A 20,794-nucleotide genomic window follows, 5' to 3' on the forward strand; every position below is an offset into this window, starting at 1 on the left:
AGGGCTGGATATCATACATACACATGTGAGTGAGTGAGTGAGTGAGTGTGTGTGTGTGTGTGTGTGTGTGTGTGTGTGTGTGTGTGGCAATTCGATGGACAAGTCTGGGTTTGGTGGTTGTCAGGAGAACGGTACTTGCCTGACTGCATTGTGCCAAGTGTAAAGTTTGGTGAAATGTAAGCACGCTTCATGCATTGTCGTCACTGTAATATTTCACTGTAACAACAAATAGGTGGAACATAAAGCACTAGTATGGTAAATAATTAGCCAAGATTAAAATGTTATAATATTACTATTGTTATTTAATTTAATTATTTTATCTTCATTTACAAGTAAAAACTTACTGAACAAACTTGCACACCACCTCTTTGCGCCACCTGGTGGTGATTTCGCAAACGAGTGTAACATGTGACTGGGTTGTATTTAACGGCGCATTCTCGGTGGTAACAGGCATTTTGGTTGACTACCTACTTTATAGGCCATGGGACATTGGTAGGCACCTTAAGCACATAACAAAATGATTTTTGACCCCAGGTCTATAAGAGATCACAGCACACTTCAAATTGAAGGTGTACTCGTTGAGCAGGTAACAACATATAAGTATTTAGGTATACAATTGTATTGTCAGTGTTGGAGGAGGTGATGTGGGTTTTCTTCTGTTTTTCTGTGAATGTGAGGAAAGTTATGGGGGGTACTGTGTGTGGTTGTTGGATGTTAACTGAAATTCTGGATGGGATAATTATGAGCATGTTTTGTGTAGGTTAACTGTGTGTTGGGTGTGTGTCATACGCAATGTGTCGCCATTGTTCTCTCGAATACCCAAGACGAATTTCTCCAATAGGAGACAATAGAGGCTTATCTTATCTTATCTCATCTTATAACACGGTCTCGGGTGCAAGAATGCTTTCACCATTCCTGTCTTTCACCAATCTTAGCACGACAGAGCAACCGACAGGGCTGGGAGCTCTGGAGTGAAGTATGGTTTCAACAACCTCATCACAAGAGTCTATGAATTGGGCCCCCTCAGAGGCCAAACCCACAGCTTCCACAACTCTGGTCGGGGGTGAAGGATTAAGCCCCTTGCCTGAGACAGTAAGTCCTTCCTCATCGTAATCTCCCAAGGGAAGCCATCGAGAAGGGACATAAGGTCAGAGAACCACACTCGGGCCAATCAGAATGGGCTACTAGCAACAGACGGGCCTTCTTTTTGAAGCGTTTTATTTGAGGAGCTGATTAACGGCCGGGGCTCCCGGCCAGCAGCCCCCAAGACCTGAGCCCAGTGAGGGAGGTAGCACTGGAACGTTGAGCTCGTGAGGGCTGGATGGAATGCTGAGCTTGTGAGGGAGGTAGCGCTGGAACGCTGCCGCTTGCTTTTTAGCCTCCTGAAACCTCTCGATGACAGGGTAAATGTAGTCTCTGAAGAGGCCAGAAGGCGAAAGCAGAACATCCAGCAAAAAAATGTGTCTCGGTCTTTTAATTCAGACGAATTTAGGCAAAGATGCCTCTCCGTAGCTGTCATAGAACAACCAATGGCTGTGGCCATCTCTTTGGTGGCCCGACACAACTCTCGCTTTACGCACCTCTCTCTCTCCCCCCCCCAGGTCAACTGACACCAGACACAGTCATCAGGATCACTATTAAAAAAAACTGCCAACTGTCATGATTTCTAAATATAGAAAATCAAACCTCTGACCTATTACAAACACAGTCAAAACAGACACCAACACCAAATACCCGTTTAATCATATTACAGCCAGACGCTACATGGACCATTATCATCTCGACTCGTTGACTCGTATAAAACAGTTTAAAATGCATAATGAACAGGTTCAGGAGATATTTAAGGGCTTAATTCTAGTGTCTATATGCCTTACCAAGGGTCTGATCAGGGCTGTCAGGGCTAATACTAGGGCTATCAATCAATCTTAATGGAATTAATTACATGATATTTGATTAATTGTTTTTATATATTATATTATATTATATATTTTTTTTTATTTTTTTTTTTTTATTTTTTTACTAAATCACAGTGCTTGATGAATACCCTTAATAAATACCTATATTTGAAGTGCTCTGAGGTGCACAAACATTTAACTTCAATGGGCCAAAAATACACCCTGAAGACATTTTTATTGAATCCATGTGATTTCAAGAGGCAAACTAAAAAGTAATGGCAAGTACAAATACGTACAAAATTTTGATCATGTTTGGAGGTTCTTGGTTAGGGTCCCAGTCCCCCTGGGTTGAAACCACGTAGGGGTATGAAATGTAGGCGGTCAGAGGACCAGAGTACCGGCAACAAGTAAGAAGGGCCGGTGCGCAAGACAAAATGAGGATACACTACAGATTAAAATATAGAAGTGTGTACTGGCCCACTTCGAGCATTGGTAATATAATCTGTGTGTTTACAGACATCAGAGAATGCTGTGAGAGAAGATACAGTAACATGACGTTTAAAAGGAATGCAAGGGTTGATGGTCCTGGGTGATCACTTATCAAGCTGTGTTTATGTTTCCAAATATAATGAATAAATTATTTAATAATTTGTGAGGAAATATTTTAAACCAATGGCATGTTGACAACACTTACACAAAATAAAGCAATCACCAGTAAGATACCTTAAATTCCCTAACTGTTTCTCCTGGACATTAATGAGATTAAATGAAGATCAAATTTAGATTTTTGGCACAGCCTGTTTCTCATATTTTCATAAAGATCCCAGTTATCTCACATGTACCACCTCTAAAGTTTCAAAAGACATTGCAACAATTTCACAAGCTGCTCAGATACCAAAGCCTCAATCAAATGCTCAAATATTCTTTATCACATTAGTTTTAATCCTATTTCTATTTTTTATTTTTTATTTTTTTACGTTTATAAATGTATTTTGTTTCTCCGATTAAGTTCTAAGAAAGTTTAGTAGAAACATCACAGACAAATTTAATTCTCTAGGAAATGCTGACAAAACAATATGTACACTGTAGGAGCTTTGAAATTATTATATATTTTTTGAATTTAACAGTTAAACCCATGTGGACAGCTAAATGATGGACAGTAGGGCAGGTAATAATGGCGGAGATTCAATCTTATAATTATTATAAACACATAATTATTGCAATCTTAGATTATTATAAAACTTCTTGTGTTTGAAACTCCAAAACAATGGCTGGGATGTAAATATATTTGTGAACTGTCAGTAATAAAGGTTTGTTCTGTTACCCAAGAATTCCTCAGATCATAACAGTTTGTTACAACACTTATTGATGGATCAATTCCCAGATAAAATCTAAGCCAGACATCATCCACAGGAAGTGAAGGTTTCATTAATCAATGTAAGGGATGAAAACACATTCTATAAAGAGACTTGAGTAAACAAGGCTTTAGATAACATTAAAAAACCCTTAAAAAAAAAAGACTTTCAAGTTTGCCTTTGAGTCATTTCAAACCTGTATGACTTTATTTCTTCTTTGGAACAATGTAGATTTTTTTTTTTTAGTGTTTTTTGTGTTTTTTGTCAATTCAGTGAAAGTCTAAAACAACAATGGATCCCACTGACTTTTATTACATAAAAAAAAATATATATATATATATATTCTATTAGCATCAGAACATCTTTCCTGTTCCAAATAAGAAGAAACAAAATCATATAGTTCTAGAATGACATGAGTAAATGACATATAGATGACCATTTTTTGAGGGCCTAATGCAGATGACAGTTAAAGATCTGACTTTTCAAAATTCTGGTCACCGTCAAATTTCAAGACTAGGTGAAATGGAAGAAACCTGTGTGATGGTCTATGCAAGAGATTGCCTGGAAGCCTTGAACTCAAACAAAACTCATTGGTATCTGCAGGTATGCCATTACCCAACATCTAGAAGTTTTAATGGTATGCATTCCATCATTTGAATCAGTTTTACAAATGATCTTTTTGCCTTTAAAGGAATAGTTCACTCAAAAATGAAAATGTCCTAAATATTTACTCACCCCAAGGTCCTGCTTGTATATGAAAGTATATGACTTTCTTTGCTCAGCTGTTTTGGAGGAAAGCATTCTCTCTCCATCTAACGTGTATAACGTCTTGTGAACGCGCTTCACAAAGCTGGACCAAGGCAAGCATTTGTAGTTAAGAAAGTATATATTTTTTATTTTATTCTGAAAATGACTGATCTTTCGCTAAAGAAGACTCTTATTTGTCGACTGGGGTCATGTGGAGCCCTTTGAAGCTGCCTAAATATGGATTTTGGACCGTCAAAAATGGTCTACATTGGAAAATCCTGGAATGTTCTCCTCTACAACTTTAATTTTCTCTTTGGCTGAGGAAAGAAAGTCTTATATATCTTGGATTGCCTTGGGGTGAGTAAATAATCAGGAAATTAACATTTTTGGGTGAACTATTCCTTTCATAAAAAGACAGTAGATCAGTAACAGAACACAAAAGAGGAGGATTCAAACCTGGGTATTGTTGGGTGCATAACGTTATAGCATTAACCGCCAGGTAACAACTGCATGATTTCTAAACAAGGTTTTATTTCACATTATTTATATGCAAATGAGCAAGTCCAAAAATAAATATTTAAATAAATAAATAAATCCATACATAAATACAAAAAAAGCTCATCTTTTTATGTGGATGAAGACAACAGAAAAATTGTTTACTCCTCAACTTGCATATAGAACCTCGACATGAGAAGTAATTGGGAGGGTAATTTACATAAAGTGAAATTTAGCTAACTAGGCACTTTTCAAATTTCGTTTCTCAAAACCTTCAAAGCAGGAAAATAAACAGCAAAAATAAGAAGAATAAACTAATATGGCCAAAAGAACGAGATGCATTTATTCTTTTAATAGTAAAATCTGGTAATTCACTGTTTAAAAGTGTGCCTACCCTGACTACGGTCTGTAGAGGATGAAAATCTATAAATGTTTTGCTGTTGATGTAGGTTTATATCTAGACTCTCTTGTGTATTGGTGACTATTAAATTAAAGACAATCAAAGTAGGTTTACTCACAAACTTCCTCGTCTGGGAAGGCTGAGCTCTTTCTGTAAGAAAGCACAAAGAAAGAACAAAGTTAATTTTCACGACAGAATAATACAAAAATGATAATAATAATAATAATAATAATAATAATAATAATAATGTAAAGAAACATTTAATGATTAATGGTAATGTGTTTTTAATGTTAAAATCATTTCTTCTGTCCCTGTTGGATGTGCAGATTGGGCACCATGACAGCCAATTATGAGCAGTCTTTGCTTAGTCATTCATCATCAGTGGATGCTAACAGGTGTCCCAGATTTCAACAGTAACCCAAGTGGAGCTAGTGGTGACCCAGTTTTCAATCTCTCCAGATCCGTTCAGTTCCAAAGAAAACATGAATATTTAACCTCTACCATTCACGCAGCCCTGTGTGACAACACAAACATTTGGAATAGTTCCGAATACACCACCATTCAAAGGTTTGAAGTCAATAAGGTAAAGTTGGGGTTCCGGAAAGATGTCTCAGAGATGTTGAGATGTCTCAACAAGGCTGCATTTTTTTTTTTATATATATAAAAATAAAATAAAAATAGTGTCAGAAATAAATAAATAATTGTGAGACATGATTACAATTTAAAATAACTACATACATACATACATACATACATACATACATACATACATACATACATACATACATACATACATACATACATACATACATACATACATACATACATACATACATACATACATACATACATACATACATACATACAGTACAGGTCAAAAGTTTGGAAACATTACGTTTTTTCATATTTTTGAAAGAAGTCTCTAATGCTTATCAAGGCTGCGTTTATTTGATCAAAAATACAGAAAAAAAAAAAAATATTATTACAACTTAAAATAATAGTTTTCTATTTGAATATACTTTAAAAAATAATTTATTCCTGTGATGCAAAGCTGAATTTTCAGCATCATTACTCCAGTCTTCAGTGTCACATGTGACATCCAGTCTATCACATGATCCTTTAGAAATCATTCTAATATTCTGATTTATTATGAGTGTTGGAAACAGTTCTGCTGCCTAATATATTTGATGAATAAAAGGTTAAAAAGAACTGCATTTATTCAAAAAAAAAAAAATATATATATTTTCTAATAATACAAATCTTCTTTACTATCACTTTTTATCAATTTAACACATCCTTGCTGAATAAAAGTATTGATTTATTTCAATAAAATAAAGAAAAAAAAAATGACTGACCCCAAATTACTGATTTCTATTTTTTAAAAATTTGCTTCTTTTTTTATTTTTATTTTTTTACTTTTTATTCATCAAAGTATCCTAAAAATGTATCACAGGTTATGAAAAAATATTAAGCAGCAGAACTGTTTCCAACTTTGCTAATGAATCATCATATTAGAATGATTTCTAAAGGATCATGTGATAGACTGGAGTAATAATCCTGAAAATTCAGCTTTGCATCACATAAATAAATGATAATTTAAAGTATAATAAATTGAAAACCAATTATTTTAAATTGTAATAATATATCACAATATTAAATTTTTTTTCTGTATTTTTGATCAAATAAATGCAGGCTTGATGAGCAGAAAAAACTTCTTTCAAAAACATTAAAAATAGCAATGTTTCCAAACTTTTGACCTGTACTATATATATATATATATATATATATATATATATATATATATATATATATATATATATATATATATATATATATATATATATTCCTGTGATGGCAAATCTGATTAAACTTAGCTTTTACTCCAGTGTTACATGCACTTTCAGAAAAAATTATAATATGCTGATTTGGTGCTCATGAAATTTACTATCTACTATCATCAATGTTAAAAAAACAGTTGTGCTGCTTAATATTTTTGTGGAAATGGTACATTATTTTCCAGGATATTTTGATGAATAGAAAGTTCAAAAGAACAGTATTTAGTTGAAATAGTAATCTTTTGTAACATTTTATAATGTATTTACTGTCACTTTTGAAAAAATTCTGACCACAAACTTTTGAGCAGTAGTGGATATCTGATCAAAACAGGAATGAATTTGGTCTATTTTACTGTGGAAATATAAACTTGCTGAGTCATAGCAGCAGATACATTAAAATAAATAATCAATTTTAGATTACGTGTTTATTCCTTCAAACCTCAAGTGAAGTTATAAAATAACTTTCAACCTTATTTGCCCAAAAATATATTCCTAAACCAAATTGGATTGTCAGCAAATCTGTAATGATGGTTAAACTGGTGTAAATTAATACAATTTACAACAATCCCATTTGATCATCTGTGGATGCAGAAGTTATCACTATTCAGTAAGCACATGCAATAGTCACAGGAGGCCACAAGAGGGCATTTGAGCTGATACATTAATAGATCCAATTTGAGACCTTTGACTTTTATAGGAGGGATGAAGTATTATGGTATTCTGGGCTCTAATATACTCTAATATATGTATAATTACATACATATACCCTGTGATATTACCATTACAGGGTAATGAATTCAATACAATAAAAGGTCTACACGTTTGTATATTAAAATAAAAGAGAAAATGAAAAGACAGTAGTTACAGTCACAACATAAACAAAAAAAAAAGTGTCGTGAGTAAATCCAGTAACTTTCATACAGTGATTATAATTATATTTTTAATCAGTAATTTGTAATTTATACTGAAATACATTTTTAACATCTCCGTTCCTGCATCACTCTCATTAACAGAAAACGATTAAGTGTTCAACATATAATTGAGCTGGACCACAGTTTCCAAAAATGGGATGTCATATTTCCAGCAGCACCTAGTTCTGAACTTCTGATGTGCGACTGTGACTTCAAGCTCTGCCGTATGGTGCAACGGCACCCTGAGATATCGTAGCCTCACACTGTTCAAAAATAATGATTGAAAAGCAGTGCTGGAGCTGCTGCAGAGCACAGCAGGGAACAGCAGTGAAATGGTGCGACTCTTGCAGGGTTTAACCATGAATTCAACGCTGGCAGGCTCACCCACGGCTGAACATGAATATATGCATTACCATTCACTCTCAAAGCTACTAGGAGAGATGTGCCTGTGGAAAGTCAAGAATGATTGAATTATATTTCCATCGTTTCAATGGTTAAAGCAGTCTGTATTATGAACATTGTGGAAAAGGTCCATACTGCATATGCAAATTTTAAAATGTCTGAAAATGTATGTCTTGAAAAATTTAAAGAAAGCCAACTTGAAAAATCAGTACCAATAAAATAATTTACTGAATTCATTGGCTGAGTTTAGGAGAATGTTGTTTTGGGAATAGCATAACAGGATGAAACACACCAATTGCCCTATGTACGCGGTACAAGAATGCATGATGTTTTTTGCAAGAAAAGCATTAGGGCTTGGGGATGCATGTCAAATATTTACATTATACTTGGTATTTTAAGATACTTCCTATACATATTTAAATATTAATTAATATATTTAATTAATTTTTGATTTTATTGTGCATTTTATTTTCAAATTATACACTAATGTTCAAAACTTGAAGGTTGGTAAGATTTTTTTTTATGTTTTTGATAAATTGCATTTGTTTTAACCCAAAAGCTAAGTAGCTTCTTAAGTTTGATGATTAATCTGCTATGTCATGTTTATGACATATTTATGACAGGTTATGTTGTCTTGGTAATGTCAAGTTGTCTTGACAAAGACACTAACAGGTTATGATGTATTGGTTTATGTCAAGTTTCACAAAGACATCTCAAACAATGTCATCTTTGCATTAAAAAAATGACAATTGAGCGAATGACACTTAATGACAATTGTCATTAACATGCATAAAACCTCCTTCATATTCATGACATGTGTCATGTCATGATTATGAAGGTGTCATGTCAGTTTTATGCGCACCCCTTCAAGTAAAGTGTTACCTTCTATTTTAATACATTTTAAAATGTAATTTATTCCTCTGATGGAAAAGCTGACTTTCAAGCAGAAATTACTTTCAGTATCACATGATCCTTCAGAAAACATTCTAATACGCTGATTTGGTTCACCAGAAACATTTATTATCAATGTTAAAAAATGTTGTGCTACTCAATTTTGTTGGAACCCATCATATAATTTAAGATTATTTGATGAATCTTCTTATGTCTACTAGGGGTGTAGCGGTTCTCGATAAAAAAATAGAACCGTACCGTTCACCACCCAAGGTTCGGTTCACACTTGCACCGCAGTTAATCACAAATCTGATGACCCATCTACAGTATAAAATGGCTTCTTTTTTTTTTTAAGTGCATAAAACAGACTATACAAAGTTCCAAAATCACCCCCTATACCTAGCTGTTTATCTCTGTATGACTGTTAACTCTCTTCAACAACATCGTGAGTCACCAAAGAATGAGGACACAAATGTCTTACACAAATGTTACTCAACTCTTTTTACAAAAAACATTGAGCGCATTGTAAATTGCAGTCTCTGACGATATCAAGCATTCTGGCACGACGCAATCCCTCAGCCACAGGTGCGCCAGTGTGGTTCTTTTTAAATGTTGTTTGGCTGCACGAGCTGGGCTATATAGCTCGGCGCTCAACACCATTGTCTCAGAAACTTTCTTCCTCCCTTGGGCAGGGCCCGTGCAAAAGCCGCACTGATCAGGCCTGACTGTTCTTTCTGTGGAGAAATGAGAGTCAGGACCCTTCGAGTCAGGTTGCGGGCCACTAATGCCCAACTGCACGTTGGTGTAGGGCTACACGATTAATCGCAATTAACATGAAATCGCGCTTAAATCGAGTTGCCTTATCACAATTATGAAATCGCAAAGGCTGCGATTATTTTTTATGCACAGTTGTCATTGATGTACGGCTCTGTAAACGCTGCTCCATCTGAAAGCACTGCAAGTTTGAGTCACTTATAACGTGCATTTGAAAAAGCAACACGCGTCAAACATCTTTACAAACATGAGAAGCATTTATGAACCTCTTGTCCAACAAAACACAACATTTAATAACATGCTTTTACTCCAAACTCACTTAATAATGACAGTTGAGCATCCTTCTGTTGCTTCTTACACAGAATAAGGTAGTTGTGTGTTTATTAGTCATGTTTAATTTACTACTGATCAGAGTCGTAATGCACTAACAAGCTGCGCATAAAATAATTGCAGCCTTTGCCAAATCACATGCGGTTTCATTCCGATTAATCGTGCATCAAGCATTGGATGTCCATGAATTTCCTTAAATTAAATAATAAAAAAACAGAGATATTGGTAATTGGCTCTGCTGACTCAGTCAAAAGGATGGACCTGTCCTTTGATATTGATGGAGTTCATGTTAAGCCTTCGTCATCTATTCGTAACCTTGGTGTCTTAATCGACTCAACTCTATATTTTGGCTCTCATATTTATTCTCTTGTTAAAAACTTTGATCTTCTCTCACTCTAGCTGATGCTGAAACCTTACTTCATGCATTAAATCACATCACGTCTGGATTATTGCAATGTTCTATTTCTTGGTCTGCCCAAAAAACAAATTGCAAGATTACAGTATGTTCAAACCTCAGCAGCAAGAGTGTTCTGCTCACATTACTCCTCTGCTTCATGACCTTCACTGGCTACCCGTGGCATCACGTATTCACTACAAGGTACTACTTCTAACATTCAAGGCATTAAATGGTCTTGCACCTCCATATCTGTCTGATCTACTTTACTCTTAACGCCCTGCCCGGTCCCTTAGATCAGCAGAACTTGGTTTATTGTCCATCCAGCGTTTCCGGTTGGTTACTGTAGGTGGAAGGTCATTTAGTGTCAATGCTCCTAAATTATGGAATTTACTACCCCTTACACTTCGTAATATCTCATCTGTGGCTCAGCTAAAAAACATATCTATGTAACATGTATTTTGGATATTGTGACTATATGTGTCCTTATGTGATTGTAATGTGTGTGCGGGTGTGTGCAAATGTAAAGCGACCTTGAGCTATGGAAAGGCGCTATATAAATAAAACTTTGTCTTCTTCTAGTAAACATGCTATTTTTACATGAACATGAACACATCTACTAGTTTAGCTTTTCCCAAACTATATTGCTATACTAAGATGAGTAAAAATCGACTGAAATATGTTGAAATAAAATGTCTTTGTATAAGCAACGTATTAAACTGCAAATTAACATGCATATGCAATATATTAATATATCATAAAAATGATATGTTACAGATTAAATATGAATGTTTAGACAAGATTTCGTTGACTTGTTTTGGATAGATTATAAAGTTTTTTCTGTAAAATAGACTACTGCCACATCAAAAAAGCTTTTGTTCACCAATTTCTGCTCATATGTTAAATACATAGTATGGGATGTTTTGTCAAAAATAAAGTAGGTATATTGAATAATCAACTAAGATGTTGTTATAGTGTTTGTTCCAATGTATATTCAAACTAATGAATCCTTAACTTTGAAATTCGTATGATAAAATGTATGCTTTTTACAAAGAAAGATTACAATTGAAATATTGTTAAAATTGTAATTGTTGTTGATTTACATGTGAAATTATTTTTTTATAAAATAGCAAAAAAATATTTTTACAAGGTAGATGTAAACAAAATCTTAATAGGTCAATATAAGCCTTCTCATTAAATTATTATTATTGTGTTTTATTAGTGACAAATTTGCAGAGAGGATAAATATTCTAAAACTTTCTGAAAATACAGTATGAGAATTAACTGCACAATTATTAGAAATGTTTACCTTGGATATTATACAATTTGCATGCATACAAAATGTGTGGAAAAAGGCAAATTTTTTCAAGATGTTTCCAACTCTAACTTTGAACCAATTCTGTAGAATGACCCATATAGCCTATTTGAACAGGATTTATTTACAGGTATGACTGTGTACTCAAAATGAGCTTTTGACTTTAATTTATATTTGAATTATATTGTTAACTATATTCTAAATATAAATAAATTAAATATATAAATATATAAATAAATTAAAAGCAATATATATATATCACGTAACATTCTCATTTTTCACTAGATATTTTCCTCTACATCTCATTAGCAATTTCGATTTTGCCATGCTCTGCAGCAGCTGACCACTAAGGAGCGAATGTACAGTGACGTGACATAACTGCCAGATTCAAACTGTGCTTTCGCGCTATGGCTGGCTCTGAGCCGAAGACAGACGCGCTCAACGCTTGTCATATATCACAACTATTCAGTGTTTTTAACCACATAATGTTTATTTTAGGTTTCAGACATTTAAAGGACAATTCCGGTGAAAAATTAACCTAGGGGTAATTAACACATGGTTACCGAGTCGATCGTTCTCTGGGATGCGTTTTCATGATAATCAAATGTAAAGAGTTTTATCTCTAAAAACAGATTAGCTTATAACGCTAGTATATGGGGCATAGAATAAGTAAAAGTAAATCGCTAGTTAATACCACTAACAAGGCTCAAAATAGCCTCACACTAACACGGTAGCATAATGAGGGTCCCTTGTTAGTGGTATTAACTAGCGATTTACTTTTACTTATTCTATGCCCCATATACTAGCGTTATAAGCTAATCTGTTTTTAGAGATAAAACTCTTTACATTCGATTACCATGCAAACGCATCCCAAAGAACGATCGACTCGGTAACCATGTGTTAATTACACCTAGGTTCATTTTTCACCGGAATTGTCCTTTAAATGCATATAATTTATAGCAAAACAATACAATTATAGTTTGTAAAATACACAATGGTGTCTATGGAAGCAGCAATAACAATCCATTCAAATATATTTGCTGACGTGTTTTATTCATATCAGATACACAGTGTAAGTAACAAAGTTTACTCTATTCTTATCCCAGTTCACCGGCCACTTACTTTCATGTATTTTGGGAGAAACTGATGAATTCACATGCTTTAATACATCCAACAGACAGGAATCTTTGAATTGCGGTGCCCATCTCCCATTATAGTTCAAGATCATTTATAAAGGTTTTTAAACGACAAAAACTCACTTACACATATTTGAGAATCGGAATAGAAGATAGTTGATGACATGGTAAGCAAGTTTGTTAATATTTAGAAATAAGAGCGCTACATCTGTTATACATCTGTCTTTTTCTTTTTTTTTCCTTTCGCATTCTTTGTTGTGGTTCCCTCTCAGTGACATACCTGACTGAAAAGCTCATTATGCGGCTCATTACGATTGCCTTCTCAGTTGTGAATCACAGCATTATTCATGATCATTCACGCCCCCACACATATTGCCTAAACAAAAGGTGTCTTACAAAATTTAAATCAATGTATTGTTTTATGTGAATGAGTAGGCAGGATGATATTCACATCACTTTGAAGCAAAAACTAGGTGACAATATCCATTAGTCAAAAGTCTTGTGGACACATTTAGTATGCGTTTTGTGGCCTTATTTCAGAAAATTTAATTTTTAGTTTTTTCAATAACCATGCATAAACATTATTCTCTCAAAAATCCAAACATGTACATACATGTTGTTCACATATTATGGTAGCCCTGTTTGTGCTGAATAGAGTGTAATGGCACCTTTGCCATCAATATGTTTATAAGCAACTGAAAAAAAGCACAAACGTCAGGGCATGTCAAAAAATCTCAAGGACCCCCAAAACACCTTAGACCACTAAGTGTTAAAATACTCCATCATTTTAGTTCATACAGATAAGTGCAAGAGATCGGTAGAAACTATAAAAGGTCTACTTTTATTTATTTTCCTCACAATAACAACAAAACTGTGCTTCATTCTTCAACTTCATTCTGAAACATTTCACAAAAATTAACCAAAACTCAGCGAATACCTGCCACACAGACATAAGAGATATGTCTTTGGAAAGCTTGAAGTGTTTATTTTTAATGAAGTCATTTCGAAAACAAATATTCTCTGTTTATGTAATGCATATGAAACCAACGAGAGGTACAGTTTCTCCCATATCTGCTCATTATCTGTGATGTGACCACACCCACATGTAGCAAAGGCTATTCATATCGTAATTGTCCATGTGAGCCACGCGAACCTGTAAACGCCCCATCAATTCAAACAAAACATCAAGCTTCTTCAGGTTTATCTACTTTTTATCGAGTTTGGAAAAGAATAAACTGAGGAATAAGCCTTAAATTTACCTCAGAAGAAGAACGCGGTCAATTCAGTGGAGGATATAATTTCTGCCAGTAAGTCATTTATTTTCACTTGCATTAGTTAACGTTTTATTGTCACATAAACTTAGAGTATACATTTTACTAGTTGAACTATTGCAAGACTAAAATGTGTGAAATCGATGGAATGTGAAATTGCAGACAACCTTTCATTACTAAATATTTTAATAATCTAGATGTCTGAAGACACAAGGATGTTCCCTGTCAGTGAACAAGTGACTGATGAATTGGGATCTCATCTGAGAGTCCAATCACCTTCAAGTGTAAACAAAACAAGCCAATGGACATTGGCAAGTGAGATTTGAATCGCGAACCACACCCCGCAAAGCGGGTAAGTAAGGAAGCGTGCTGAACTCACCCATTCAAGCTTTCTCTTCAGAGCAGAGTGTTTCTCACAATTCTGCTCTGCAATCATCGCGTCAGCATTGGTCGCTTCTAAAAAAGCTTTCTCTGCATTCATTGCAGTTAACCTATAGGAGTATTTCATGCAGCGACCGACCCTGTGAGCTTCAGCACTAAGAGAGCTTTTTCCCTAAAACAGCAAGCAGACAGAGCATCTTTTTAAAGACGCCTCTACGACAGTCCATTTCTGGATGCAGTTGTTTCCAGTCCTCACCTGACGGCCACAATCGCTGTCTCGCATGCCTGGGCATAAGCATGCTGAGACAGCGTTTGTGGGTGGTTCATGTTCTCGCAAGAGAACATGACCACGTCGGCACGCTGGTTGCGTCTCGCCTTTCCAGTAAAGGCTTGAGCCCCTCTGCTGTTGACCAGCCGCAGCTTGTGTGTAAAAGCACAGCTATGGGTCTGGTTAACATTCTGGGAGACCGAGGAATAAAGTGGGAGCTCTTTCGCTGGGCAAATCCCTGTGTGCCGCTGAGCTGCTGGCTGTCATTGCATGTCGATAGTTGCATCAGAGAGAGGGCCATTATGCTCTGGAGATGAAGATGACACTGACCTTCCTGCTTCAGCAGTGTTTGCTCATGCTGAATCCGATTCAGAGTTGACAGCCATGCTTGCCCGGGCCGCTGCGCGCTCAGCCTCTGAATGATCGCGGCCGGATGATTGGTTTCTGGGGGCACAGCGCAACATGGAAAACGCCTCATCCCGGCCCTGTGCCTTTCTTCCCAGAGGTGTATAAAGAACTTTGGCAGTATGGAAGCAAATTACTGCCAAGTATGGAGGGTAGTTTGAGTCAAAATCTGCTTCAAAAGTTTTTTTCTCTCTCACTACCCTTGATGGTGGGGCGGTCAGGGGGTTCTTGGGGATTCCCCAGGTTGAGTGGCCAGTTGTGGTGCATGCCCGCAAAATGCTGCCACCTGGTGGGGTCACCCACAACACCCGTCCAGAGCCTGTAAGACAACAGCAGCTCTGGCTTAGTGTTGCTGGACAGGCCGCCTCTGCCCTGCATCCAATGGCCACTCTGCAAGTCTACCAGGCCAAATCACTCATAATGCACAAGGGTAGTTCTGAGCCGGAGTTGATGCAGGAACTGTGCACGGTGATCATATCACCCTTGGCCAGACGATGTCCCCCTTGCTAAATCTTGCAGACGTACGTTTTCTCGGTGTGGTTCATGATGCAAATCTCACTCACCTATGCCCATTGGCTTGTTTTGTTTACACTCCAAGGTGATCGGGCTCTCATGAGAGATCCCAATTGGTCAGTCATCTGACGTAACGTCTTTAATCCCTCATTCAGGGAACAAGGGTTACATTAGTAACCTAGACGTTTTTATGCTCTATTATAAAACAGTACGATACATAAGTAATGTGTTCAGACTGTAACGTGATGAATATTAGAATGTTTAGACCAGTGTTTACAGTGAAATACTGTATCCGTGGATATCTGCTCAAACATAGATGTTTATAATGTGCTAAACAATAATATTTCACAGTGAGGAATGGTAAATGCTGTTCCATCTCTGCAATCGTTGTGAGTTTGAGCCACTTGAGATGTGCATTTGAAAACCAAAATGCACCAAACATTGCAAGTTATACTCGTTTTTAGTCGAGTGTTTGAAATAACTTCCATATTGGATCTGATGTGGCTACTTATCACAGAATGAGGCAGACTTTTTTTTGTTGTTGTTGTATTCTATACTGTAATTAATGCTACGTCGATTAGCATTGCATTATAAATATACTATGTTCTTTTGAAAATACCAGAGATGGCTTTAAGAACATAGATAAACTATATGCTACCCATCAATGTTGAATCAGCCATTCAGACACTGCTTGGACAGTTATTTGGGGCTCAGCGAGCACTCAAGTCGTTCTCGACAGTGAATGGTGACTGAGATATGAATGTGCGCTGTTATTCATAATCAGGTACATGCATGCATTTGTGCTTGCTGAAATCAACATGATCTTAACACTTGCATGGTTTTGCTGGTTCGCTGTGGCTCTCGCTTGCGCGATACTGCCATTGAGCAGCCCCTGCCCGTGAAGGGTTGGGGCTTGTCTTTTGTTGGCTGTTCATAGTTTCCACAAGGTCTGCTAAATGATATGTAGGAGTTCAACGGGCTTAATGTTGTAGTCTGGCTACCTGTGAAGCCCTGTTCTCTGTGCTTATGTCGGATAACACAACGGGATTTTATGTGGTCCCCAAAGTGTTAGCATGCAATCCAGAGAGACCGACTCGAAAGGGAATGTCTCCGGTTACTTTCCTAACCGTGGTTCTCTGAGAGAAGGGAACAAGACATTGCGTTCACCGCTGTTACACACTCAGTCTTACAGGCCTCTCTTGGCAGTCAAAAGATTCTGAGACAATGGTGTTGAGCGCTGAGCTAAATAATGGGTGGCTCCGCCCAGCTCGTGCACCCAAACACAACTGGCCAGTAACATTTTACTGGTGACATGCAATCAGACTTCAGTATTTTGAGGAGGAGGGGGAAATACGAAAGCGCTAGCAGGCAATATCTCAGTCCCTTCTCTCAGGAAATCAAGGTTATGAAAGTAACCGGAGACGCTTTCTTCTTGTTCTTGGACGGACAAATTCACGCAAAAGTTGTCAACATGCCCGACTTGACGAGTACCCTAGCAAATGTAGTTATTTATTTTTTAAGTAAATGTAAACAGCTGAGAAAGACAACACGTGTACAGTATTAGTATATTGGATCCATGCATAGTATTATGACAGCAGCCTATATTCCTGTAGTGATTCTTGTTTAATGTTAATCAAACACCAAAAGACAAACAAATCACTCACTGCTCTTGACCGAATAACTTTTGTAATTTTAATAAGGATTAATCTATATTTATTTTATACAGTTTATAAAAGTAGCCATTTTGGCCAGACCTTGTTAGCACTTTTTTTTTACATGGCCAAATTTCACTCTTTTCAAGTTTAAAACTGCAGCTTTTGGATCTTCTGTCTTTTAACTATGAATAATTTAAATTTGAGATGAGATCAGCACAAGGTCATGGTGCCTTCAAACATAATGTTTGAGGTATTGACAGACAACTTCAAACCATCCATGGGCGTTTGAAGACATCTAACTTCAGTAAATTTAATGACAGCATGTAATTGCAATGTAAAATTCCAAAGCAAATCAGCCCAGTAACTCAACTCCTCTTATCTGACATAACAGAAAAACAGTAAAACATCTGTCTACTGCCTTAAAACTCAGCATTTTTGCATGTCCTGACCACGACATGAAACTTCATAACGTCCCAGCTACATCAAAGCTTTAGTGATACTGTTTTAAAGACCTTGCCATGATAGCACATTAATAATTCCCTTTGAAATTGCTGCATTTCTGCACCATCGCAAGATCAAAAGTGTGGCAGTGTGAAATGCTGACTTGTATATGTAAGGGCTTCCCTCCTCTTTCAACATTTTTTTTTTTCTTTTCTTTTCTCAACGTGTTTCTGATGGAAAAGGTTGACCGGATCTACCATCTGTTATTCGCCGCAAGGACAGTGGTGCTGAGACCCCCGGTCAAGAGGAGCAATGTTTACATTGAAGTTAAAGCATTCATCTTATCATAAATCTTAGAGACTAAGCAAGCAGAGTGACTCACTCTTTACAATGGCAAGGGAAATCTGCAACATTTCCCGCTTTGGACTCTGCAGTGTTTACCAAATGAATAATAAGCCAGTATAATCTACAAGCATTAAAGTAATAGATCAGCGAAAAATAAATGTACTCTTCCTTGTTGATACAAATCTGTATGACAGATAGAACAGTAGAACAGATTTATTTATTTATTTTTTTCAGATCAGTTCTTTTCCATAGAATGAAAATGGATGATGATTTATACTATTAAATTCAAAAATAACTGGGGGGGAAAATATCATGAAAAACTCATTTTATTCCAAGTCTTCAGTCATATTTTAGTTTTGTGTTATAGATTTCAAATTTCATTATGCTGGTGCATTTCACTTCAATGCACATCGTGCCAGGTTTGGTGACAAACATAATTTGTTCTTCAGCGCAAATGAGATTTGAGAGCAACAGCACAGGAAGATGGGATGATTTTCATTGAATAAAAAAATTTGCATGGCTTCATAAGATTTTGAATAGTGGAGGAGTCTGTAACCACTGTAATGTTTTGGAGCTTAAATCATTTAAAATCAGTAAAAGAATTTGTATTTTTGGGGGGTGTCTCATAATTAGGGTTACTAGTCATCTAGTCATCTAGTAAAAAGTAATCTGCAGCCTTGTCCCATTGTTAATACATGGTATTCATATGTAACATTTAGAGGTACAAAACATATATTTTTGTATGTTTGGCAACTGAATACAATCAAATCTAGATATTAATGCCATGATTTTAATATCCGTAAATAAGGATTCATACGGAAATCATTTACGACATTGCTGTCAATACGTCAATATTGTACGTTTCAGTGTCTATGGAAACGTAAGTAAATGTGTGTATGGTAGAACCACACTTTATGTAAAATGCATACAAATACTCAATAAATGAGATCACGTTGAAACTCTAGTGTACAGCTGTTATCCAAAAGCGCTGCAGCACGTGCATGGCCTAAGAGTGTAACACGATGCAAACAAACCACTAACCATTTACTGAACATAGCACACATATGGAAGACATATTTGTTCATTTACTTCTCTAAGACGCTCAATAACTGATATTTGATGCGTTTAAAATTTAGAATGTATGCAAATTTACTTTTTATATCTAAACACAAATAAGAAAATTAAAAAAGAATAAGGCATGTATTCCAAATGATGCACCCAATGAACGTACCGGTGTTTACTGGGAAATGTTTGAGTCTCAATGACTTACATTATAGGTGTTATTAAAAATCTAATCGATATCAGCGATGTTAATCGATATCTTTATAAAACAGACATTTCTGATCCAGTATGATTGGCTGAGCCACATTCAAAACCATTTTAAAATACTCTATAAACCCATACCTGTTACGTCCTTAGATCAGTGTTACTGTGCCAAAGCTGTGTAGCTTGTCAACCATTCTGCTAAATGTTGCAGCAGAACTAGATTGGCAGAAGATTAATTGTTATCAATGAAATATGAAATTATTTTTGCTGTGTCTCCCAACCATATTGTGCCCAACAACGCCTCTTAGCCATTCTAAAATCACTGTAAACCACGGTTTCTTGGATTTTATTGCTTACTTTTCCTTATTTGATACACATAATAATTTATTGATCAATAAACACCATTTCTATGGCATAGAAAATGTTCACAATAACCAAGCTTACGGAAACCATGAAGTTAGGGGGGTGCTTACATAGTTCCTCCAGTAAAAAGGAAGAACTCGGCATTCAGCTGGAGTTTGTATTGGTCAGACAGCAGGTCTGGGGTCAGTGGTCAGGGTACAAGAGTTGGGAAGTGCTATGGAGGTCAATCCACCTAATAATGTGGTCAAGGCACCCAGAGATCCCTTAGGGCCACAGACCAATGTTTTCATCATCTGTAAAGGTCAGCTGATATGACAGGCTGAAGGAACGTGCCTAGCTTCCCTTCAAACCATCATATATATTGCTCTGTAGTATTTTGTTCTTTTGTCTGAGCATTTTGATTTTTATTATTACTCCACTATGTGGAAGTCTGTAATTACAATGGCATATCTAAATGACCATAGAGAATGCAGTAAAACCGAAAGTAAAAGCTTGTTTTTTTTCATTAAGGTTATAGTAACTTGTGTTTAGAGAGACTATCACCTCAGCACAGTAACAAACACATACGCCTTCCATTTCAAATATGATCATTTAACACACTGTGACAGTTAGGTTTTTCTGTTCAGTGATTCATACTGTACTTACAGTACTTCATACTTCTTTAAAATCAAATTACCTTTCTTACTTACCTAAAATCAAATTAAAGACACTACTAGTTACATATGCAATTAATTAGTCATGGATGCTGAAACAGACATGGTTTGTGGATTCAGACTGGTTTGAAAACATAAATGTGTGAAAAAAAAAAAATGTGTGAAAGCAGCAAAATGACATTGTCGTCAAATTAATTTTTAACAGTATAGACCTAACTATTACTGGTAATCTTAATAGTATTTGATAAAAATGCACAATTTTAACAGATTTTGAAAAAAAGACAAATATAACACTGTATCAAGCAGTCGCAGCAGTGTCCTGCAAAGTGACAGTGTCTGTCATGTCAAAAACC

General features: G+C 35.9%; 1 protein-coding gene across 5 annotated transcripts in view; it reads right to left on the minus strand.

Annotated features, from left to right (window-relative positions):
* The window catches only part of mast4 (microtubule associated serine/threonine kinase family member 4), a 141,195-nt gene that overhangs the window by 51,053 nt on the left and 69,348 nt on the right, over nucleotides 1-20,794 (minus strand). For all 5 annotated transcript variants that reach the window (XM_084115362.1, XM_084115364.1, XM_084115361.1 and 2 more), the window contains exon 4: nucleotides 5,011-5,042. In XM_084115362.1, the coding sequence (XP_083971488.1) occupies nucleotides 5,011-5,042 (32 nt within the window). The remainder of the gene's footprint in view (nucleotides 1-5,010; nucleotides 5,043-20,794) is intronic.

Source organism: Abramis brama (assembly GCF_963993115.1).
Source record: "Abramis brama genome assembly, chromosome: 5".
NCBI lineage: Eukaryota > Metazoa > Chordata > Actinopteri > Cypriniformes > Leuciscidae > Abramis > Abramis brama.